General features: G+C 45.4%; 1 protein-coding gene across 3 annotated transcripts in view; it reads left to right on the forward strand.

Moving 5' to 3' along the window:
* The window catches only part of SPEG (striated muscle enriched protein kinase), a 148130-nt gene that overhangs the window by 40053 nt on the left and 89020 nt on the right, over positions 1–19057 (forward strand). The window contains exons 1-2 of one of the 3 annotated variants that reach the window (XM_048485697.1): positions 15368–15625; positions 18686–18725. The exons of the other annotated variants lie outside the window; for them this stretch is intronic. Coding sequence (XP_048341654.1) covers positions 15593–15625; positions 18686–18725 — 73 coding nt within the window. The 5' untranslated portion in view covers positions 15368–15592. Of the gene's footprint in view, positions 1–15367; positions 15626–18685; positions 18726–19057 lie in introns of those variants that run through there. 3 annotated transcript variants of the gene reach the window in all.

Here is a 19057-nt window from a genome sequence, read left to right on the forward strand (position 1 = left end):
CAGGTTTAGTCCCTGGCATCTCTAGCAGGTTTTTGGAAAGACCTTTCTCTGCTCCAGAGATGCTGCCAATCAAACTAAACAATAGTGAGCTAGGTGGATAAATGATCTGACTCACTACAAGGCAGCTTTGTATGTCCCCTCTGTTGCTGTTTTCCTTTCATTACGTTGCCGCCACGCCAGGCTACTGATGCTGGCTAAATCATTGAGGCTGGATGGAATTCCACAATCAGTTTCCTGGGAGCAAGCTCATTACATTCTTTGTCTCTTTTAACCACTGATAGCTATTCAGCATCAGTCTGGCCCTGCTGTCTTCGGGTTTCCTGTTGTCTTGACTACATTTTTGTTAAACGAGAGTGGATATAAATAGGCAAGTGTAAAGAAGAAGGCAATTCTAGTACCACATGTGCGCTGCCTGTAACAAGAGTTTACCATGTACATCACTAGAGAGCATGGCAAAAGTAGCCTGAGGTAGATGAATACAAATTAGAGCCAAACTGGATTTTTAAAAGAGCTTTTTAAAGAGTGGGGTCTGCTTGGGCTAAGGATGGTCCATTCCACACAACATAAATAAGAGGTTCTGAGGACACAAGAAAAGGCATCCTGGGGAAGAACTCCACACACCTTTTCCCCCTCAGGATGTCTTATTTCCACTTAAGGCATCTTTTTTTGAAGATTCTAAAATGTGCACCTTTTTTTCCAGAACTTCTGCCTGGCTGTGTGGAGCTCAGGAGGCGTCTTATTTTTCCCACCCAACTATTAAGCTTTCTGGTCAGTTTCCTCCTCAGCTTTCTCCGGGCATTTTGTGTACTGCTGAAGGGATACTCCCTGCCTCCATTTGCAGAAGGTTGCCTCAGGGCACTATCTCTGCAGGCTCCAATGCGGGAGACCTTTTCAGTCCACAAATATGGGAATCATGTGCATGTCTGCAAATCTTTGAATACATCTCCTCCAAGATTTTTTTTTTAAAAAAAACTATATGTTACCAAAATCAGCAGGAAGAGATGTACTTTTTTGGCTGAGAAGGCGCCCAGGTTCAGAGCCTGCAGAGCAAGCGTCCTGAGCCAACCTTCCGCATAGGGAGAATCCCTTCAGCAGCACACAAAATGTCAGGCACAAGCTGAGGAGGGAACTGACTAGAGAGTCTAACAGTCAGGTGGGGCAAAACATGAAAGGAGGCCTTTTTAAAGACATCCCCAGGACGTCTTAGTTGTGCTGTTCACAATAAAAAAAAAGAAGTTGCCTCTTTTTAAAATGTCCCCCCAATGTCTTATGTGTGCTGTGAAAAATAGACCAACGTCACCGTAGGGGGAAGAAAGTCTCCTACTTTCCCAGCCCCCACCTCCCCCACAGTCATTTTCTGCACCAAAACATGTTGGGGGGGGGGGGGAGCATTCTGTGCATATGAAGTAGCAAAAACAGGGAAATAACACACCCCACAGAGCTGTTTAGAGGTGAGGAAATGTCTTGAGGAGGAAGAGCCCTTCTTACCCCTGTGGTGGCATTCTGAGCCCGAAAAACCTCTGCTTTGTTTTTTTCATAGCCATTCCCCTGCATCTGCAGTTGGCTAGAGGGAACACAAGCTAGATCCAGTCTTTAAAACGCACTGCGAAAGGTATTGCACCCCCCCCCCCACCCCAAATCTCATGTGTAAAAAAACCAGGGGTTTTTTTGTTGTCGAATTAAAGCAACACATAAACCACTATTTCACAGTGTTGAGTAGGGTGTGGATTCTCTTTCTGCCATCTACTACTTCCAGGGCCCAATTTTTTTAAAAAAAAATTGGACTTAACAGTAGCTTATTTGTGGATTTAAGCTGACCCCTTCTGGTACTTTTTTCTCCCCTTCCACGCTTTTTCTGATGGCTACAACTGGCCACCATCTCCTCACCACTGCCAGCTTCTGCAATGTTTAGTAGGGTTGCTAGGCAACCCTGAAATGGTGGGTTATGACATAGGGTTGCAAGAGATCATTTTTTGGTGGGGGAGGTGGGTAAATTGTGAAGTTTTCATTTGCAAACAGAGGGATCTCCCATATTTGTACAAAAATCTTTACTATCCATTGGTGGTCATACCCTGCAGATTTTTTGATCCACAGGAATGAAACATGTAGATATATAGGTATTTTATTCTTTATGTTGTCACCACTCAACTTCTTTTGATCCAATACTCTACTGTTTCAGCTGCCTAGTGCATAAAGGAAGTAACATTGTAAAGTTTCAAAGACATTGGGAATATTCGTTGCTACCTCTATCCTTTTTATAGTTTCATCCTGTCATGAGGATGCAGGTTGCATGGTTTGGGCAGGATAAGAGACTTCCCTGATTAAAAAATGCACATGAGGGGTCATACTGCCCCCCACCACCACCACACACAGGCTCATTCGGCACATGCAGAATAATGCACTTTCAAACTGCTTTCAGTGCTCTTTGAAGCTGTGCGGAATGGCAAAATCCACTTGCAAACAGTTGTGAAAGTGGTTTGAAAACGCATTATTCTGCATGTGCGGAATGAGCCACACACACGGGTTGTCAACTGCTTTCTTGGGGAAGGCAGAACTCTGACCCACCTGTATGAACTTTGTGTGTAGATTCCAGAATCTTTGACTGGTTGCCAGGAAACATTCCTGTTTGAGTGAATCTTGTCACCATCCTTTTTACATAGTATGTATGCCTGAACTATTTAATGGAGTCAGGCTACTGCGGTCAGCCCCAGGGCACCATTTCATAAGCTGCGTCACGAGAGACTGCAAGACCCCCCCCCTCCCCGCAATTCCAACAAACTGAGCTAAGGAAGGCAGAGTGGCTGACAGCAGAGCAACCTGTCTACAGCAGCTGTGGAAACTGCATTCACACCCACTCATCTGTGCAACTCTTTCAACTGGCACAAGAATACAAGCACAGGCTCGGCCTACCATTTCTGCCAGCACCAGCTGCTACAGGAACAAACAAAGAGCTTTTGCTGCTAGCTTCCATTCCACGGGGTATGCCAGCCTGTCCCCTGACTCCCCTGCTTGGAGCTATTGAAGTATCAGAATGTTTAAAATCTAAGGTGATTCAAAAGGTTGCTAACTCTGGGTTGGAAAATTCCTGGAAATTTTGGAGATGAAGCCTGGGGAGAGCAGGGTTTGGGGAGGTGAGGTGAGGGACATCCATAGGGTATAATGCCATAGAGTCCACCTTCCAAAGCGGCTGTTTTCTCCAAGTGAACTGATCTCTGTCGACTGGCAGTCAATTGTAATACCAGGAGATTTCCAGCAACCACCTGGAGATTATACAAATAATAATGGGGGAGTAGTATGAAAATAATAAGCACTATACCACTATACAAAGCCTAAACTGTTTTATTTGTCTCACAAATAAAATTGCTTAGCCATTAACTTCATGGATAAACATGTGAAGTTTAAAATGACTAAACTAAAGCAACTGAACTTTATTCACTGGAAAAGACAATAATGCTAGGAAACATTGAAGAGAGTAGGAAAAGAGGAAGTCCCACCTTGAGATAGACTGACTCACTAAAAGAAGCCATGCCCCTCAGTTTGCATGTCCTGTGCAAGGCTGTTAATGAGAGGGCATTTTGGAGGTCATTGATTCATAAGTTAGAAGCAACTTGATGGCACATAATGCATGTGAACAGGCAATGGCGTATTTATGGGGAGGACAGAGGGGGCTGATGTCCCAGGCCCCCCCACCCGAAGCAAGGTGCCCCAGATGTTCATGGACTACAATTCCCATCAGTCCCTGCCAGCATGGCCAATTGGCTAATGGGGTCCATGAACATCTGGGGCACCAGAGTTGGACATCCCTGCTATAGGGAGAGTGACATTTTTAGTGTTGCTTCATGCACAAACTCCCTACATATTTTTAAAAAGTACCTCAGGAAGAGAGGGTTTAGCCTAGCCCTCGTTCTAACCTAGTCTAGTTGTAGTAATCGTTTGCTATTTATGGGGAGTTATTTGTAATGTAGGGGAACTGTGAAAAGAAGTGATTCTTCACCAGCACTCAGAAGTGGTACCGCCTAAGTCTGGTGTTCTGTCACCTCAGAACTCTGCCACCTCCTTTCTTCCTGATTCTGCTCACAGACTGTGTAGACCAGACCTAAGATTGACTGCATAACTGGGCCCATGCTATCATGTAAGGCATGTGATCCAGCAACATTTTGGATGTTAAGGAGGTCTTGGTCTAATCAGTGCCTGGATGTAGTCTAGCCAAGGTACTTTATGTGAGCCGTCTTGAGAGTCCCAGGATGGACCAAGGATGAGATATAAATGTAATAATAAATCAAGCAAATAAAACTTCAGAACTCGTAATGCGCTAACTAGGCAACATAAAAATGGTTTACTGTGATAAGAGGTAGACAGAGAGTTCTAAAATAGGAAGACTTTTACAAAGGCATGTTTTCAGTTCACTTTCATTGATCTTGCTTATGTGACATCTTCGCCAAGAAATCACTTGTGTCCAGGCACTAGATTCTCATAAGACATGAACTCTTTCTTCTATTTTTAACAGAACCAATTTTGTTCATTCTCTGTGGGGCTGACATGATTGTCTTATCAGAAGCTTTAAGCTGTTCCTTCCTGCGTGCACCCAGGTATCTGGAGACATGAAGATATATTTACCCACTGCATGAAATGACGCAGACAGCTGCTCCCTTCCTCCTCAAACACAGAATGTGGTCTTGTTTATTTGTTCAAGCAGAATCCTTGACTTAAGCATGTGCCGATTCTAAGTCACTGAAACTTCGTAAATTGTAACTTTCCTTACAACTGTTATTTGCAAATATTACATCCATATTATTTCTAGGAATCACAGAAGGTCTCTGTGGATGATGTGTGTATAGGGATGGCAACCTCCATGTGGGACCTGGAGATCCCCCAGTTACAGCTCATCTCCAAACCACAGAGATCAGTTTCCTGGCGGGGGTGTGTGTGTGTGTGTGTGTGTGGCTAATTTGGACTCTATCACATTGTACTCCACTGAGGTGTCTGACTTCTTCAGGCTCCATTTTCAAATCTCCAGGAGTGTCCCAACCAGACCTGCTGGTGGCCAAGAGGGACCTGGCAATCATATGTATGTGCAGAAATCAATATATGCTGAAGAGAAGCAGGAACAAGAGAGCTGGCCCTGCTCTTAATCATTATGGATGGGACCATCCAGACCTGAGAAGAGGTCTAGTCTAGAGTTGTCAATTTCCAAGTGGTGGCTAGAGATTTCCTGGAATTGCAACTGATCTCCAAGCAATATGGATCAGTTCACCTGGAGAAAATGGCAGCTTTGGAAGGTGGACTCCACTGAATTCCATCCCCTCCCCAAAGTTCAGGCTCCATACCCACAGTCTCCAGGTAGTTCCCAACCAGGAACTGGCAACCCTGGTTAGTTCAGATTGGAAATTCAGAGGTCATTTTCATTCAGATTCAGTTATCCTTCCATGGATAATGAACAAGGCATATCTGGGTTGGATTTTGATTAGTTTCTTCCTGAATGGAATGCCTAGACTACATTAATCTTGAAGGGAAAGATGGCACCATCATCCTGCACACCATTACCCCATGCGGTCTACCCAGCTGGGTCCAGCTCACCACTCCCTGTCCCAGAAACATGGGGCCAGCTCCAGATGCCCAGTGATCAGCTGCAGGGGCACCTTGCAAGAACACAGGCAGGTTGACAAGTCCAGCCCTGGGTGTAGCATCTGGAAGCTCCGCCACTGCTGCCAATGAAGTGGAAAGGGACAAGAACCAGTTTAAGACCATAGAGCGCCATTGACTTATCCTTAAGCAGCCCCTTGATGATACTTGCCCATATCCCAACAACAGCCACCATCTGATTACTCCATCACTTGGAGTAATCAGTTGCTGTCTTCTGAGCTACCACAAGACTGTCCAAGCACTGCTGACTCCAGACCACCACTGGTGTCTGGTCTGCAGCCACTCCCTCCCAATGGCTGCCCACAAGAATGAGAGGGTGGGCGAGATGTGCTGTCAAGGCCATTGGCCTCACACCTGGGGGCCAGGAAGTAGCTTCCAATCCCCAGCCCCACCAGGGACTACACTAGCCACAGCATCTAGGACTGGTTCATGGCAGAGTACTACCCCGCCACCTTCCCCACATTTCCAGTGGTCACCACCCTCTCATGTTCTCTGTTCTCTGATGCTCCATAAGGGGAGGACTGCAATTTTTGAGCGTTTTATCTCATGTTGATGGTGTTAGTGTGGGTGTTGCAGATGAAAATGGGTTTCCTGTTAAAACCGATGGAAATGTCTTCTGTCTGGCTAACTGACTCAGTTATCTTCTATTACAACTTTGCATTAAAAATGGCTCAAATCCTATCCCAAATGAAACTTCTGGTCTTATCTCTTGTCTAATCCCTGAAACTATATTCTAGATTAAATCTGTTAAGTGCCACAAGACTCCTTTTCTGTATTTCTGCAACAGACTAATAGGGCTACTGCTCTCAAACTACAGATGGGCAGAGTCATCCTGAGGGCCATCCTGAGGGCCATCTGAAAATCAAATACATAATCTTGTTGAACAGACAGGGGTGGGAGGTAGTAAATGTCCAATACCTTTGATACCTTAAACTTTCCATGATGGGAGCAGATGTTGCAGTTCTGTGAACAGTTCCTGGGAAGTGTATCTCATTAAATTATGCTAGACTTACTCCTGAGTAAACATGCACAGGGCCAGGCTATACAACAAATGTATTTTCAGATGTGGAGTAATATACGTCCTTGTTTGCTCAAATCAAGAGTCAAGAATAATACTGTAGCGATATTTCAGGGGAAGTGGGGGGTTGCTTTGATAAAGTTATCTAAAAACTGGGTATCTGATTTGGGGGGTGTAATTTTAGTTCTCACCCTGAGCACTGTTTTTTGAAGCTATACCCCTGAACAAAGTGCTTCCCAGCAATGCTATGGCCCTGTCTGTGCTTTTTCCACCACCAAGGTGCCTCAGCACTCGCTCTATGCACACGTGGCAGAGTTGTCCAGCAGTGTCCCATGCTGCTTGCCCTACCTACTGAGTTGTGGAGTGTCCTGGCTAGAGTTTTTGTAGGGCAGGGAGAGCCATGATTGTTGCAGAGACAGGGGCTTGACCAGCACAAAGGAGGGAGATGATTGGTTACACCCTTAGTAAGCATCCTTAGTTGATTGGGTGTGATCGCCCTGGTGGGGGATCACTTGAAATTTATTTTAATGAGTGTTTATAGGATGCACCTCTATTTTTTACAGCTTAACTTTGCGCCTCTCTAAGAAGGTATCTCCAGGCTGAAAGGGCTTAGGGAGCCAATACCATCCGTGCCCCTTGAACCACGCCCAAATACGCTGGAGCAGTACCTTGTGTCTGATTTGCGCCTGCACACAGCTGCCACAGAGTTGCACTGGCACTTGAAAGAAGTACAGTGGTCCTGGGGGCCTGTGCCAGCATAACTGGCCCTTACATCACCATATATCTGAGATATGCTGGCATAAGGGTCAGTCCACTCTCTCTGACCATTTGCTCCTCCTAGGTTTGCACTGCTTTTACCTGTGATCATTTGTAGACCCTTTTCTGATCTACCCATTTCCATCCAAACATGGTGACCAGGAAACTAGCTTGCTATAAGAAGAATATTTTCAGAATTCAATAATCTTTTATAGTATTATTTATTGTGTCTTCCTGTTAATGAAAATGTCATTTTATCTTTTGAGACTGCCAAATTTTAAGTAGTTCTCCCCTGACCAGATCAATCAACTATTCTTCTTTGCAGACAGATTCACCGGATTCCCTTTATGTGCTTTCAGATAGACGTCTTACAAGAAAAGCATTTAAGTTTAGATTTTATTTTGTTCCTTAGATTTGTGTTAGTTCTGCAGGGAATTAATTTTCTCTCTTAAACATCTAATATTCAAATACTTAAAGCTGCAATCTTATGCATTCAGACCTGAGGGTAAACTCTACTAAACCCAATGGACTTACCTCCAAGCAAGCATGTCTGGGTTTGGGCCTATCTTGTTTGCCCCCATTCCTTCTCATTAGTTGGAATGGAGTTGGAAAGCATGAGGGGGACTGGAGCAAAAAATAATTCTCCTCCTCACTGCCCCACCCCTTTTCTTCCTCTGCAAATTTAAAAACAAAAGAAGATTACATTTCTTTTATAATAAGGGGATTTGCTGTTTTATGAGTTTTAAGCTATTTTATGGATTACTATTAATGTTTGTTACCGCTGTTTTAAAGATTTTAGTGACTTGTTTTACCATGTTTTATGCTGTACACCGCCCAGAGCCCCTAGAGGATGGGGCGGTATAAAAGTTTAATAAATAAATAAAATAAAATAAATAAATAAATATAAGAAGGTAGGTGCAAAGTACAGAAAAATAGACGAGTTTGTTTATTTATATGATAATACAGTCCAGAGACCCAACATTCACATATGAACCAAACAGCAAAATGCTGGAAATTACATGAAAACATCCACATTTCACTGCTAAACAATGTCTTTACGTTAGGACATATGTTTCAGATAAAAACTTTGCAACTGACAAGAGTTATTTTAGGATTTTTATTCTCTAGTAAAAATCTCACATAAAAAATAAGATGTCTGGTTTGGAATTGGCTTCAACAGGGGATAAATAAATGGTCAATATAATGATCTATGGGCATCACAATTTAAAAGAATATGTTCCACCGAGTCTACCTCCTTTTTACACAATCGGCCACAGAGCAGTTCCGAAGGTAATACAAACCAATATCTAGAGACTGTCAGATTTACAAGGTAATTTGCTATTTGAAGGAAGCCTAAAATTTCAAGACTAGCTGCAAGAGGGGAACATGAAGTGTGTGTGCGGTTATAGAGTTCGGCATAAGCCATATCTTAATCTTTGATATAAAAGAACCCAGTGCAATATTATAAACCAAATGCCACAGGCCAGTAGAGGAGAGACCAAACAAAGCTGCTTTATGTTCCATTACTTTAAACCAGTAGCTTACATAACTATCCTGACCTATTTTCATTATTAACCCCAAACCAATATTAAAAATTATTTTGAGCCAATATTTTAAAGCCATTTGCCAGGCTCCAGTCCATACAGGAAAAACTCCAGTTTCTAGAAACAGGACTGCATTTGGTACGCATTTCAGAAACTGGAGAAGTACTCTGAGAAATTTTAACTGGAGGACCTCTAGATCAGGGGTGACCCATGACTCCCATAATCCAGCTAGGTACCCAGTATATCTTTTGTGTAAGACATTATACTGGTACCCAGTATAGCATCTGACGTTATAAACCTTTACGGTAGCCATCAATAGTTTTATTTGCTGCTGTTTTTGTGAAAAAATGTAAAATAGCAGATTGGGTACATTCTGCTTTCCAACTTATACAAGAGTTGTGATTTGACCAGGATAATGTATGATGAAAGAAAAGGCCCACATATTGGAAGCTTTTGACCTGTTCAATTTTTTTCCTTCTATTGACTATTATTTGTTTTATTTATTTTATTTCATTAAATTTCTATCCTGCTTATTCCCAACCAGGGTTGGGCTCTAGGCAGCTTACATGGATTAAAACATAATAATACAGTAAATAAAATAATGCACTAAAATGAATAATGAATTAATCTTACTAAAACCTAAACATAAAACTATTGATGGTGACTAAAATAGCCATGTCGTCTACAGCCCATAGTATATATTTCCCCAACCCAACAGATTTCCAATTTGTCCAAAAACTGGAAAAACAAAGCAAAGAAAGGGTACCTAATAACTAATTAATACTCAGTAGTTGGTAGTTTTGGGAGGCCAACTAGATGGTATGATGGATAGTGGGTGTCCTCAGCCAAAGGCCCAGTGGAACATCTCTGTCTTGCAGGCCTTGTGGAATTGTTTGAAGTGCTACAGGGCCCTGGTGTCAGCCAACAAAGAGTTACACCAGGGTGGAACCAAGGACAAAAAAGCCCTAGCTCTGGCCAACCTCACATTCTTGGGGGCCATGATCACCAGAAGATTGATGTTGGAGGACCTAAGTGTCCTCTTTGGACAATATGGGGAAATGTGGTTCCAAAGTTATGAAGCTCCCAGACCACTCAAGGTCTTAAAAGTCAGAATTAAAACATGTTCCCGAATTCAACTGGTAACCAGTGCAGTAGGTGTTGCACAGGTGTTATGTGTTCCCTCACTACTGTTCCAGTGAAGAGTCTCGCCACTGCATTCTGGACCAGTTTTAATTTCTGAATCAATCTTAAGAGCGGGCAGTTGGAAATTCCCCGCCAACCCTCACCTACCCAGCCACAGGACCTCCATCTTTGATGGATTCAACCTCAGTCTGTTCTTTCTCAACGATCCAGATATGGCCTCCAGACATTGTGCTAAGTGGAGGCTACGTGATTTCTGTGACAACTGTAAACTAAAATTAGACTTTTGTGCCAACGCAGATGCGTGGGTAAAGAGTGCCGAGAAACTCGAAGCTGCGCATAAACGTAGCTTCGTGTAAGCAAGGAAATTCTATCTACGAATGTACGTAGTGATGTAGCTGCATAAAAAAAGTTTTTTAAAATTCCTGCCCCAACACAAAAGCCAATCAGAATAGACCCACTGAGGCGATCGCGTGTTCATAGGGAGTGTAACATTGTTTGAATCTGTGATAGACATCGTGGTCTTCACTAGAAACATGCTGTAGTAGGGAGGGAGAAACCACGATGAAAAGGTTCTTTTGAAACCTGGTTGTATCTGGCTTTAAATTCTCAGTAGGGATTCCACCAGCCCTTTGTCCATGGATGGTGGAGGACTAAGAAACCTGATAGGGCTTCTTTCAAGACAGCCATTTTGCCCTCCCTAACCCAGGACTTGGTCATGCATTCCAGGTCCATATTATGTGCTGCAGAATACCCTTGCAGTGTCCTGATCTTATTATTTATGAACCTGGCATTACACAACACCATGTCAGAGAAGGGTATAATTTCCTAGACCAACCGGACTCATGTATCGAAATGGGACAAAGATCAGAAGGGGGTCAAGTTCAACTATATCTCAGCCTACTTCTCTCATATGTCTTCCCATTGCTATATATCCCCCCCCCCCCACATACACACACACATAACCATGGAGATCCCAGGCCCCATGCTGGCTTCCCTAATTTGACATAACTCCCCCAATACATTTTCCTATACAAGACCCACTAATATATTTTATTAATATATTTTATTAAGAAAACAGAAATGTAGGCACAGAATAAAGATGGTTTTAAAAAGCTTCGGCAAGCACAACAATTAAAATCCATGCTCAAAATCAACCTCCTACTTGCCTCCCACTTGCTGAATGAAGAATTTCAGGCACACATTAGACGTAGGCATAATCTGAAGATAGAATCAGCCGGTCCTTTTCAGTGAAATAGCTATCAGGATATGTATTTGAATGCCCACAGAGAATGAGAATGTGCATCCAAATACATATATTTTTGACAGACCACAGGACTTCAGATGTGCATTTGGATTTTACTCCTAATTTCTTATCAAACAAGGACATGGATGTGAAATCCTCCACCACTGAACAGATGTTCTTACTTCATGGAACCAGCACTTGGTACATATTCTGCACTATCTTTGCTTGAGCCAAGAAGAGCCTGGCCTAAGCAAAAGTAGTTGGGTTTCGTCTCCCCAGACTCAGACAGACTACAATGGCGGCTGTCCAGTTCCTGCAGTGGCTTATAAGTGGAAGAAGATGTCTATTGTGGCTCAGCCTGGTCTAGTTGGGGATGGGGACCCCTGGGAGGAAGACTCAGATGGAGAGGAGGGGACAGTTTTGGTTCCAGATCCCCAGGCACTGCCTGTAAATGCAGAGCCTTACCAGTCATTAGTCCCTGCAGGACCAGGTCCAGAGGCTCAGACAGAGCATGCAGACAGGGATCCACAACCAGGTCCAAGCTCTGAGATTTCCCAGCCAGGGTCTAGCTCTGGGACACTTCAGCCTCTTCACAATGAGCCATAAAGGACCCTGCCAATCCCATCACCCCCCACCCCCCACCCCCCATCCCCCATCCCCCATCTCCAGAGCCCCAGGAGCAATGCGTGCTGCGTGCTAGGTTACAGCAGAGGAGACGCAGTAGCAGGTAAGCAGCCATGGGAGCAAGCTGACTTGGATGCTAAGTCCTTAGAGGAGCCAGACTAAAGTAACCCAGCTGCAAGAGGTTATTGCACTAGGGAGTGGGAGGCTGACTATAAAGGAGAAGTTGCAGCTGAGCAAGCTTGTGGCAGCAATGTTGTGTTTCACCTAGCCTTTGTGTATTCAATAAAGAAGTGCACCTGTGGAATAACTGTGTCCAGACAGTCTGCTGGTTCCTGGGGTCCTACCTATGACAATTTCTGTGAACTTGACCCCTGTATTAACCCAGTGCCACCACAGCAACTTGGGCTTAGAGGATGAACATGGCCAGTCACATTGATCTGGAACAAACTTGCTAACATGTGGTAACTACTGTTTTGGTCCTCTGGCAAATTCTTGTGATGTGAAAATGGGTGATCTATTTACCAACCTTAACCCTTAATAGATGCTTAATAGGATGCCATTTCCCAGGTGGCGTTATTTACATCTGTAACACAAAAAGCTTCAGCTACTCATTTCCACATGTTAAGTCTCTAATAAAAGGACAAGATATTTTTCTTCATCTTTTTGCAACCCTATGTGATGACTGAAACTGAATGAGGTTGAACAATTAGGTCTCTTCTCCCACTGAAGCTGGTGGGCCACAAAGAATCACAGAAGAAGAGAACATTTTGGAAATGTCTTCCTCCAGGATTCTATAAACTGCCAGGAACATGAACAAGATGATCCTCACACTCCATCCTCCTAACTCTCTCTCATCCGCTCTCACAATTCTGCCCCTCCTCAGCATAGTTCATCTTCCTCAAACCTTTTTTCAAACTTCTTGTTAAAGTCCTATTTTTCTGCTGAACGACTGAGTCTCCTGACTATGTACAAGCCCTCACTTTGTGCGTGGGTGGCTTGATTTTTCTATCTTCATGATCGTAATGGTAAAACATTCCATAAAAGAGGCATCACTACATAGGAAACTTACTTAAGAAAGAAATGTGAATGCGGTGAAAAGAACATCACTATATTCCTACATTGCCAGAAAGATGTATTGTGTGTGAATGTGGTATGAGCATGTGTTTAACTCTGCCATACTGTGTGAGAACAACCATTCAATTGAAGCCTTATCTGTGCCACAGTCTTTAATTGTCATTTCATCCCTGCAGGAAAACCTGCCAAATATAGTTCTGTGAAGAGGACTAGAGAACTGTATCAAAATTCTCAGCACTGTCACCAAACTACCCAAGATTCTTTGGCAGATACCATAATAGTTCAATTGATATATATATATTTTTTAAAGGCACGTTTATAACATTTGCCTAGAGCAGTGATGGCAAACCTTTTTGAGACCGAGTGCCCAAATTGCAACCCAAAACTCACTTATTTATCGCAAAGTGCCAACATGGCAATTTAACCTGAATACTGAGGTTTTAGTTTAGAAAAAACAGTTGGCTCCGAGGCGCATGTTACTTGGGAGAAAGCTTGGTGAAGCAATCGTTCAACACTTTGAATGGGTGAATCACAACCCTAGGAGGGTTTACTTAGAAGCAAGCCCCATTGCCAGCAAGCGAGCTTACTCCCAGGTGAAGGATCATGCCCAGGCCAGCCTAGGGGTGTGTGGGGGGGTGATTTTCTGCTCCCCCTCCATATTATGAACTCTGTCCACAGAAAGGGCTCTGAGTGCCACCTCTGGCACCTGTGCCACAGGTTCGCCACCACTGGCCTAGAGTATAGGTACATCTAGCCTGCTTGAATACTGCCAATTATGAGTGAAGTTGCTATGTAAGGGAGACTGCATATCTGTTCTGTTCAGGAAAACTGAGTATTTGCATATATGGAAGTTGTACAGAAGTAGAATTTCTTGAGAGTTGAACCAATTCAAGAAGATTTGCTGCTGTATTTGAATGATAGATACAGAGAAGCCCATATTTGGGGAATATATAATAGATGAAACGAGAATAGTAACAACCCTTATGAGGTGCCTTGAATTTTGTTAATACTAGCCACGATAACCCTCCTCATACTGAGGCAGAATGTGAGATAGGTACCGGTAGGTATCACCATCTTACACTGCTGGTCGACTTCCTCTCTGGAATGAGCCACTGCAAGAGGTGGCATGCTGGCCTAGAGGAGCCAGAAATTGTAATCTGAGTCAGCAAGGCAACAAGTGAGTCAGCATGGAAATTAGAAATGCTCCTACTGCTACTTATGCCTATTGTGCAGGAGTTATTGTGCCCTGAATTGGCCTTATTCGTGCTGAATGTCTGTGCTGGCAAAAAGGCACAATCTGTAGTTGGAAAGAGTATAGGAAGAGTTGGGTGGGTGTCACTGTGTGTTGTTCGGCTGCATGCACGCACGCACGCACGCACCCCGAATCTTTCCCAGAAAAATTGAGGGCGGTTCATGCTTTTGGATCTTTGGAATGAATGGCTTGGTGGCTTTGGAAAGAAAGATTTGTGGGACTGATGGGGGGGTAGAAGGTGTGGGTGTTGTGGGGCAAGGGGGGGGGGGTTAAGCACTACCCCCATGCCTTGTAGCCACATGTTATCTACCATATGATTCTGTCCTAACCCTATTATTCCTGATGAATCCCAGCAACACCCTGTCAGGCTGGGGCTGTGCTATTCCCATGCTGTTCTGTTCACTACTCAAGGGCACTCCTGGCGTTCTACATTAGTGAAGTGCCAGGGATGAGTAATGTGTGTGCTGCTGTAGATTGTTGCGCTAACAGATTTTAAACATTTAATTGCAGTGTTCTTAAGCATTTTCAACGGAGAGCATAAAAATTGTCTCTTCGGACCAGAAAAACATTCCAGCATCCAGTCTCCAGTAACGGCCAGTCTGGGGGAGTCTCACAAGCAGGGCACGAATGAAGGCCTTTCCTTGTTTGTTTATCCTGGGATACACTGCCTCTGAGCATGGAGGTTCTGTTTCACTTCCGAGTAATAGGGGTCCATAGATGTGTTGCTGAGAGACAGTAGTAGGAAAGTCCAGATCCAAAGATGTGTCGATGCCCCCTTGCCAATACCCAAGTTCCATCTCCCAGTCTCTGGTTTGAGTCTGTGGGCACGTTTGCCCATTTTTACCTTGTCCTTCGCTCGAAGGCGACATTCCTCCTCCCGCCCCCCGGGTCCCTCCAATTCCTGGACCGCCAGGCGATGCCCTGCCGCGTTGGGGTGCCGCAGGCGGTCCTCGGCCGGGTCTCTCTTGCCCCTCTTCCACACACCCCCGGCTCCTCCTTCCAACCCCTCCCTTTCCGCGGCCCCTCCCTTCTCCCAGCCCGCACCCCCCCCCCCTCACCGCCCGCGTTGTCATTGTGTCGGGCGGGCGAGGCTCCGGGCGGGCTGGCAGGCAGGCAGGCAGGCAGCTCCACAAGCGGGTTGAGCCGGAGGAGAAGAGGAGAGGCCGGTCGGCGCTGACTCGGATGATGCCCCTGCTGCTCCCGCCGCCCTTGCGCTCCGGGCCCAGCCCCGTTGCCGCCGCCGCATCGCGCTGACACTCGGGAGGGAGGGCGCCCAGTGTCAGGTGGGGGGGGACATGAAGAAGATCTGGGTGAAGAAGCGTCTCCAGGTAACCCGTCCAGGCGTGGGGGGAGGGGGGGAGGTACGTGGGAAGGACTTAAGCGAAAGCCCAAATGGGATGTCCAGCAGGCATCAGGGAGGGCACCAGGGGCAATACCCCACCAGGTCTCCCTACTGCTATTTCCCAGGGTGTCTGGAGTTAGAGCTTGCCCCCAGCATGTGCCCTTAAGCTGAGAGGGGGGACGAAGTGTCATATCAAGGTGTGTGTGCGTGAGGGAGATATGAAAAGAATGGTTCCCTGTCCTCTCCTCAGCAGGCAGCTGGCACCATTGCCAGGAAGAGAGGGCTCAGGTAGCAGGAGAGGAAGGAATGTATGGAGGGGTTTTTACATGCAAACCATGGCTAAGGTGTGCAGAGCAAGCCCCTTCACCAAAGATGCCCAAGGAGATGGTGGGGGGAGGGGGGGAGGCTTCCATTAGCCTCCCAAGCCCAAATCCTGGTGGTCACGGAAACTGAGCACCTCTGCGTCATCTGGCACTACACGTCAGTCCCTGGCAGGAACACTGCTCCTCGTGGTGTGGACGTCACTCTGTGGCCTCCAACCAGAGAGGGAGGCTCCGAGATGCAATTGATGGGGGGTGGGGGGATAATAGCAGAAAAGCGGGTTTTGTAGGACATGTTCTCCCACCTCATCACCCCGGCACTTTGCAGCCAGTAAGACCATTTTCCATCAAGCCTTGCCTTCTTCCCACCTAATGAGGTGTATTGGTTAGAGTGTTGAACTAGGATCTGGAAAATCTGGGTACAGATCACTGTTTGGCCATGATGCTCACTGGCCAGTCACTGTATCTCAGCCTAACCTACCTCACAGGGTTGTCGTGAGGATGGATATGCCACCTGAGCTGATGAGCACAGAAACATATGTGCCATATGAGATCCTTGGGGAAAGGGTAAGGTTAAAATGTGCTGATAGATTGGGTTGCTGTGTCAATCTCGATGTCTGTCAGTAAGCACTGAGAAGAAGAGGTTCCATTGCTGAAGATAAACTGGGGAGGGCCTTCCAGTTTGCTCTCTGGCTATCCATTTGGCTACCATGGGCAACAGAACATAGGGCTAGAAGATAGACTTCATGTTATGTAGCAGCATGAGTGGCAACCAGGTGGGGAATGAAGGGCTTGGTTTGTTTTGGGGAGCATTATACTCTGTCCCCCTTGTAGACAGAGAATTAATGGAACCTGACAGAGAAAGGTGGGTCCTGACAGGTGAAAGTGACCCTTGGAAGGCCCTAGGCAGGCCGTCTCAGGCAGACTCTGGAAATGAGCCCCTTCACTCCCTTGTTTTTGGGTAGGGAGGGATCTGCCTCAAACCGACCTCCAGGTCTTCAATTCTGGCACTGCTGTCCTAGAAGGTCAAGCCCACTTCCATGCTTGGTATTTGTTTCTCCTACCAGGCTTTATTTTTCTCCTTGACATCTTTGGAGATATCCATGGAGTAGTATTTCTGGTGAACCAGCCATCAGAGGCTTTGGGCTGCTCCTGCTGTATCTCGTTTCTTGTTTGCCTAGAGGCTAATTTTCTTGATGGTGCCATTCTCTGCGTGAAAAAAATGCTCTGTGTTCATGGAACCAGTGCTTGCCCACTGCCATCAGAGGGAAGCCAGCCAGGTACCTGTTAATGGTCCTCAATTGAATTTTCATGTCTTAATGGGGGAATTATCCATTGATAGCGCATCTAATCTGTCCATATATCATCCTGGCCTGGCACATAGGCTCCCCGCCAGGGCCAAAATCACTGGGCAAGCTGGCTTAGTCAGAATACAAATCTACCAGGAGCAGATCACATGCACTGGAGAGCATTTGCTCCTTTGGGGCTCCGTCTATCCATTGGATTTGCCTCACTGCAAAAGCATCCAGAGCAAAAGAGTACCAAGCCCTAGGAAGGATGTTCCCCTCTCCCTGTTATGCCACCTTTCCATTTGTCATCATAGAATGATTCTGTTATTCACCTGGATTTACTGCTGTATTGTGTGTGTGTGTGAGAGAGAGTGAGTGAGCGTGTGTGTGTGTGTGTGTGTGTGTGTGTGTGTGTGTGTGTGTGTGTGTTTCACTGCACACACACAACCAGTCTTATATTTGGCACTGTGGAAATCTACCTCCTGAAACAGATTTGCTGGGAGAGGGGACAGCAGGAAAGCTGGGGGTGAGGAGTGGGTGGCTTTTTCTTGAGCTTCTGTTTCTCTGTGTGTGTGCGCGCGAGTGCCTTGTGCGTATGAGTACAAGCACATAAGTACAGCTACATTACCAGATCCTGAACTGAGAAAACTGCCTTTCTCCTGCAGAAGGCACAACTGATCTGTCTCCTGGGGAGTCAACCACATTGGGAGGTTAGGTAGAGTTGAATTCAAGTGCCAAGAATCTTTCCTTGCAGGAACTGAATGGGTTGGTTCCTGCTGGAAACCATAGTAGAGAGATATATGTATGTGTATGTGTGTATGTTTGGTATCTCTGAGTATGGGTCTGGAGGACAATGTGAGTATAGAATAACTACCTCTTCATGGAAAAGATGCACCCTGTGTTTTTGGTGACTGGGCTATGAATTTATCTCTAGCTGAACTCCCTCATAGTTCATAGCTGTTCAGGACTTAATGAGTAGACCACCATTTTTCCAAAGGGTGTGTGTATGTGTTATGCTGTCCAGGAATTGTTTCATATTAAAGCGATTGAAACTGGTTCACCTGAAGCTGTGCATGGCACCATGTTCTTGAAGAATGGCAAGCACTCAGGGTCGGCTCCACCACTTGGGATTTTCCCTCTAAGCCTATGCATGACCCTGTGCTTGGCATCCATCTCTGCTGGCTATCCTGGAGGAAACACAGAGATGCCTGGTGGTGCGAGGAATGGTCTGCAGGACTGCAGCACCTGCCCTGGAGGCAGTCAAGATGTAGAACCAGCTCTTCATTTTGGATAGGCTTGTCTGTGATGTTGCCCTTCTGCTGGGTGCCACTTTCCACAGAGATTGGCTACTTTATGCTGTAGGCCCCTTGTTTCCAGTGTATGCCTCCATCTCAATCTACCCACCCAGTGGTAACCCTGTTTTCTTTTTCCTTGCAGAAAAGTGGCCACTCGCGGCGTTTTGGGCACTTCACGCATGGTGCGTTGTATTACTTCTGCCCCTTCTTACCTCATGCCATGCCCTAAACGAAAGATAATACAATTGCAATACAGCAGATTAGTGAAGGATGAATCCCACTGGGATTAGAGACATGCAAATAGCCTGACCCATACAACTGTACTCCCATACATCCACACTAAGGGAGAGATGGGTGTATGCACATGAGTGATACATGGTTAGCTTACAGAATTTAGAACTTAATTTATACAACATAGAGAAGGATGGCTATATTTCCAAAGGCTAAGGTTTCTGACCCTTTATGAGCTATGGGAGAAACTGTCTTCTCAGAGGTGATCTGCCACCAGCTCTTA

This window comes from Sphaerodactylus townsendi, linkage group LG02 (genome assembly GCF_021028975.2).
Source record: "Sphaerodactylus townsendi isolate TG3544 linkage group LG02, MPM_Stown_v2.3, whole genome shotgun sequence".
Taxonomy (NCBI): Eukaryota; Metazoa; Chordata; class Lepidosauria; order Squamata; family Sphaerodactylidae; genus Sphaerodactylus; species Sphaerodactylus townsendi.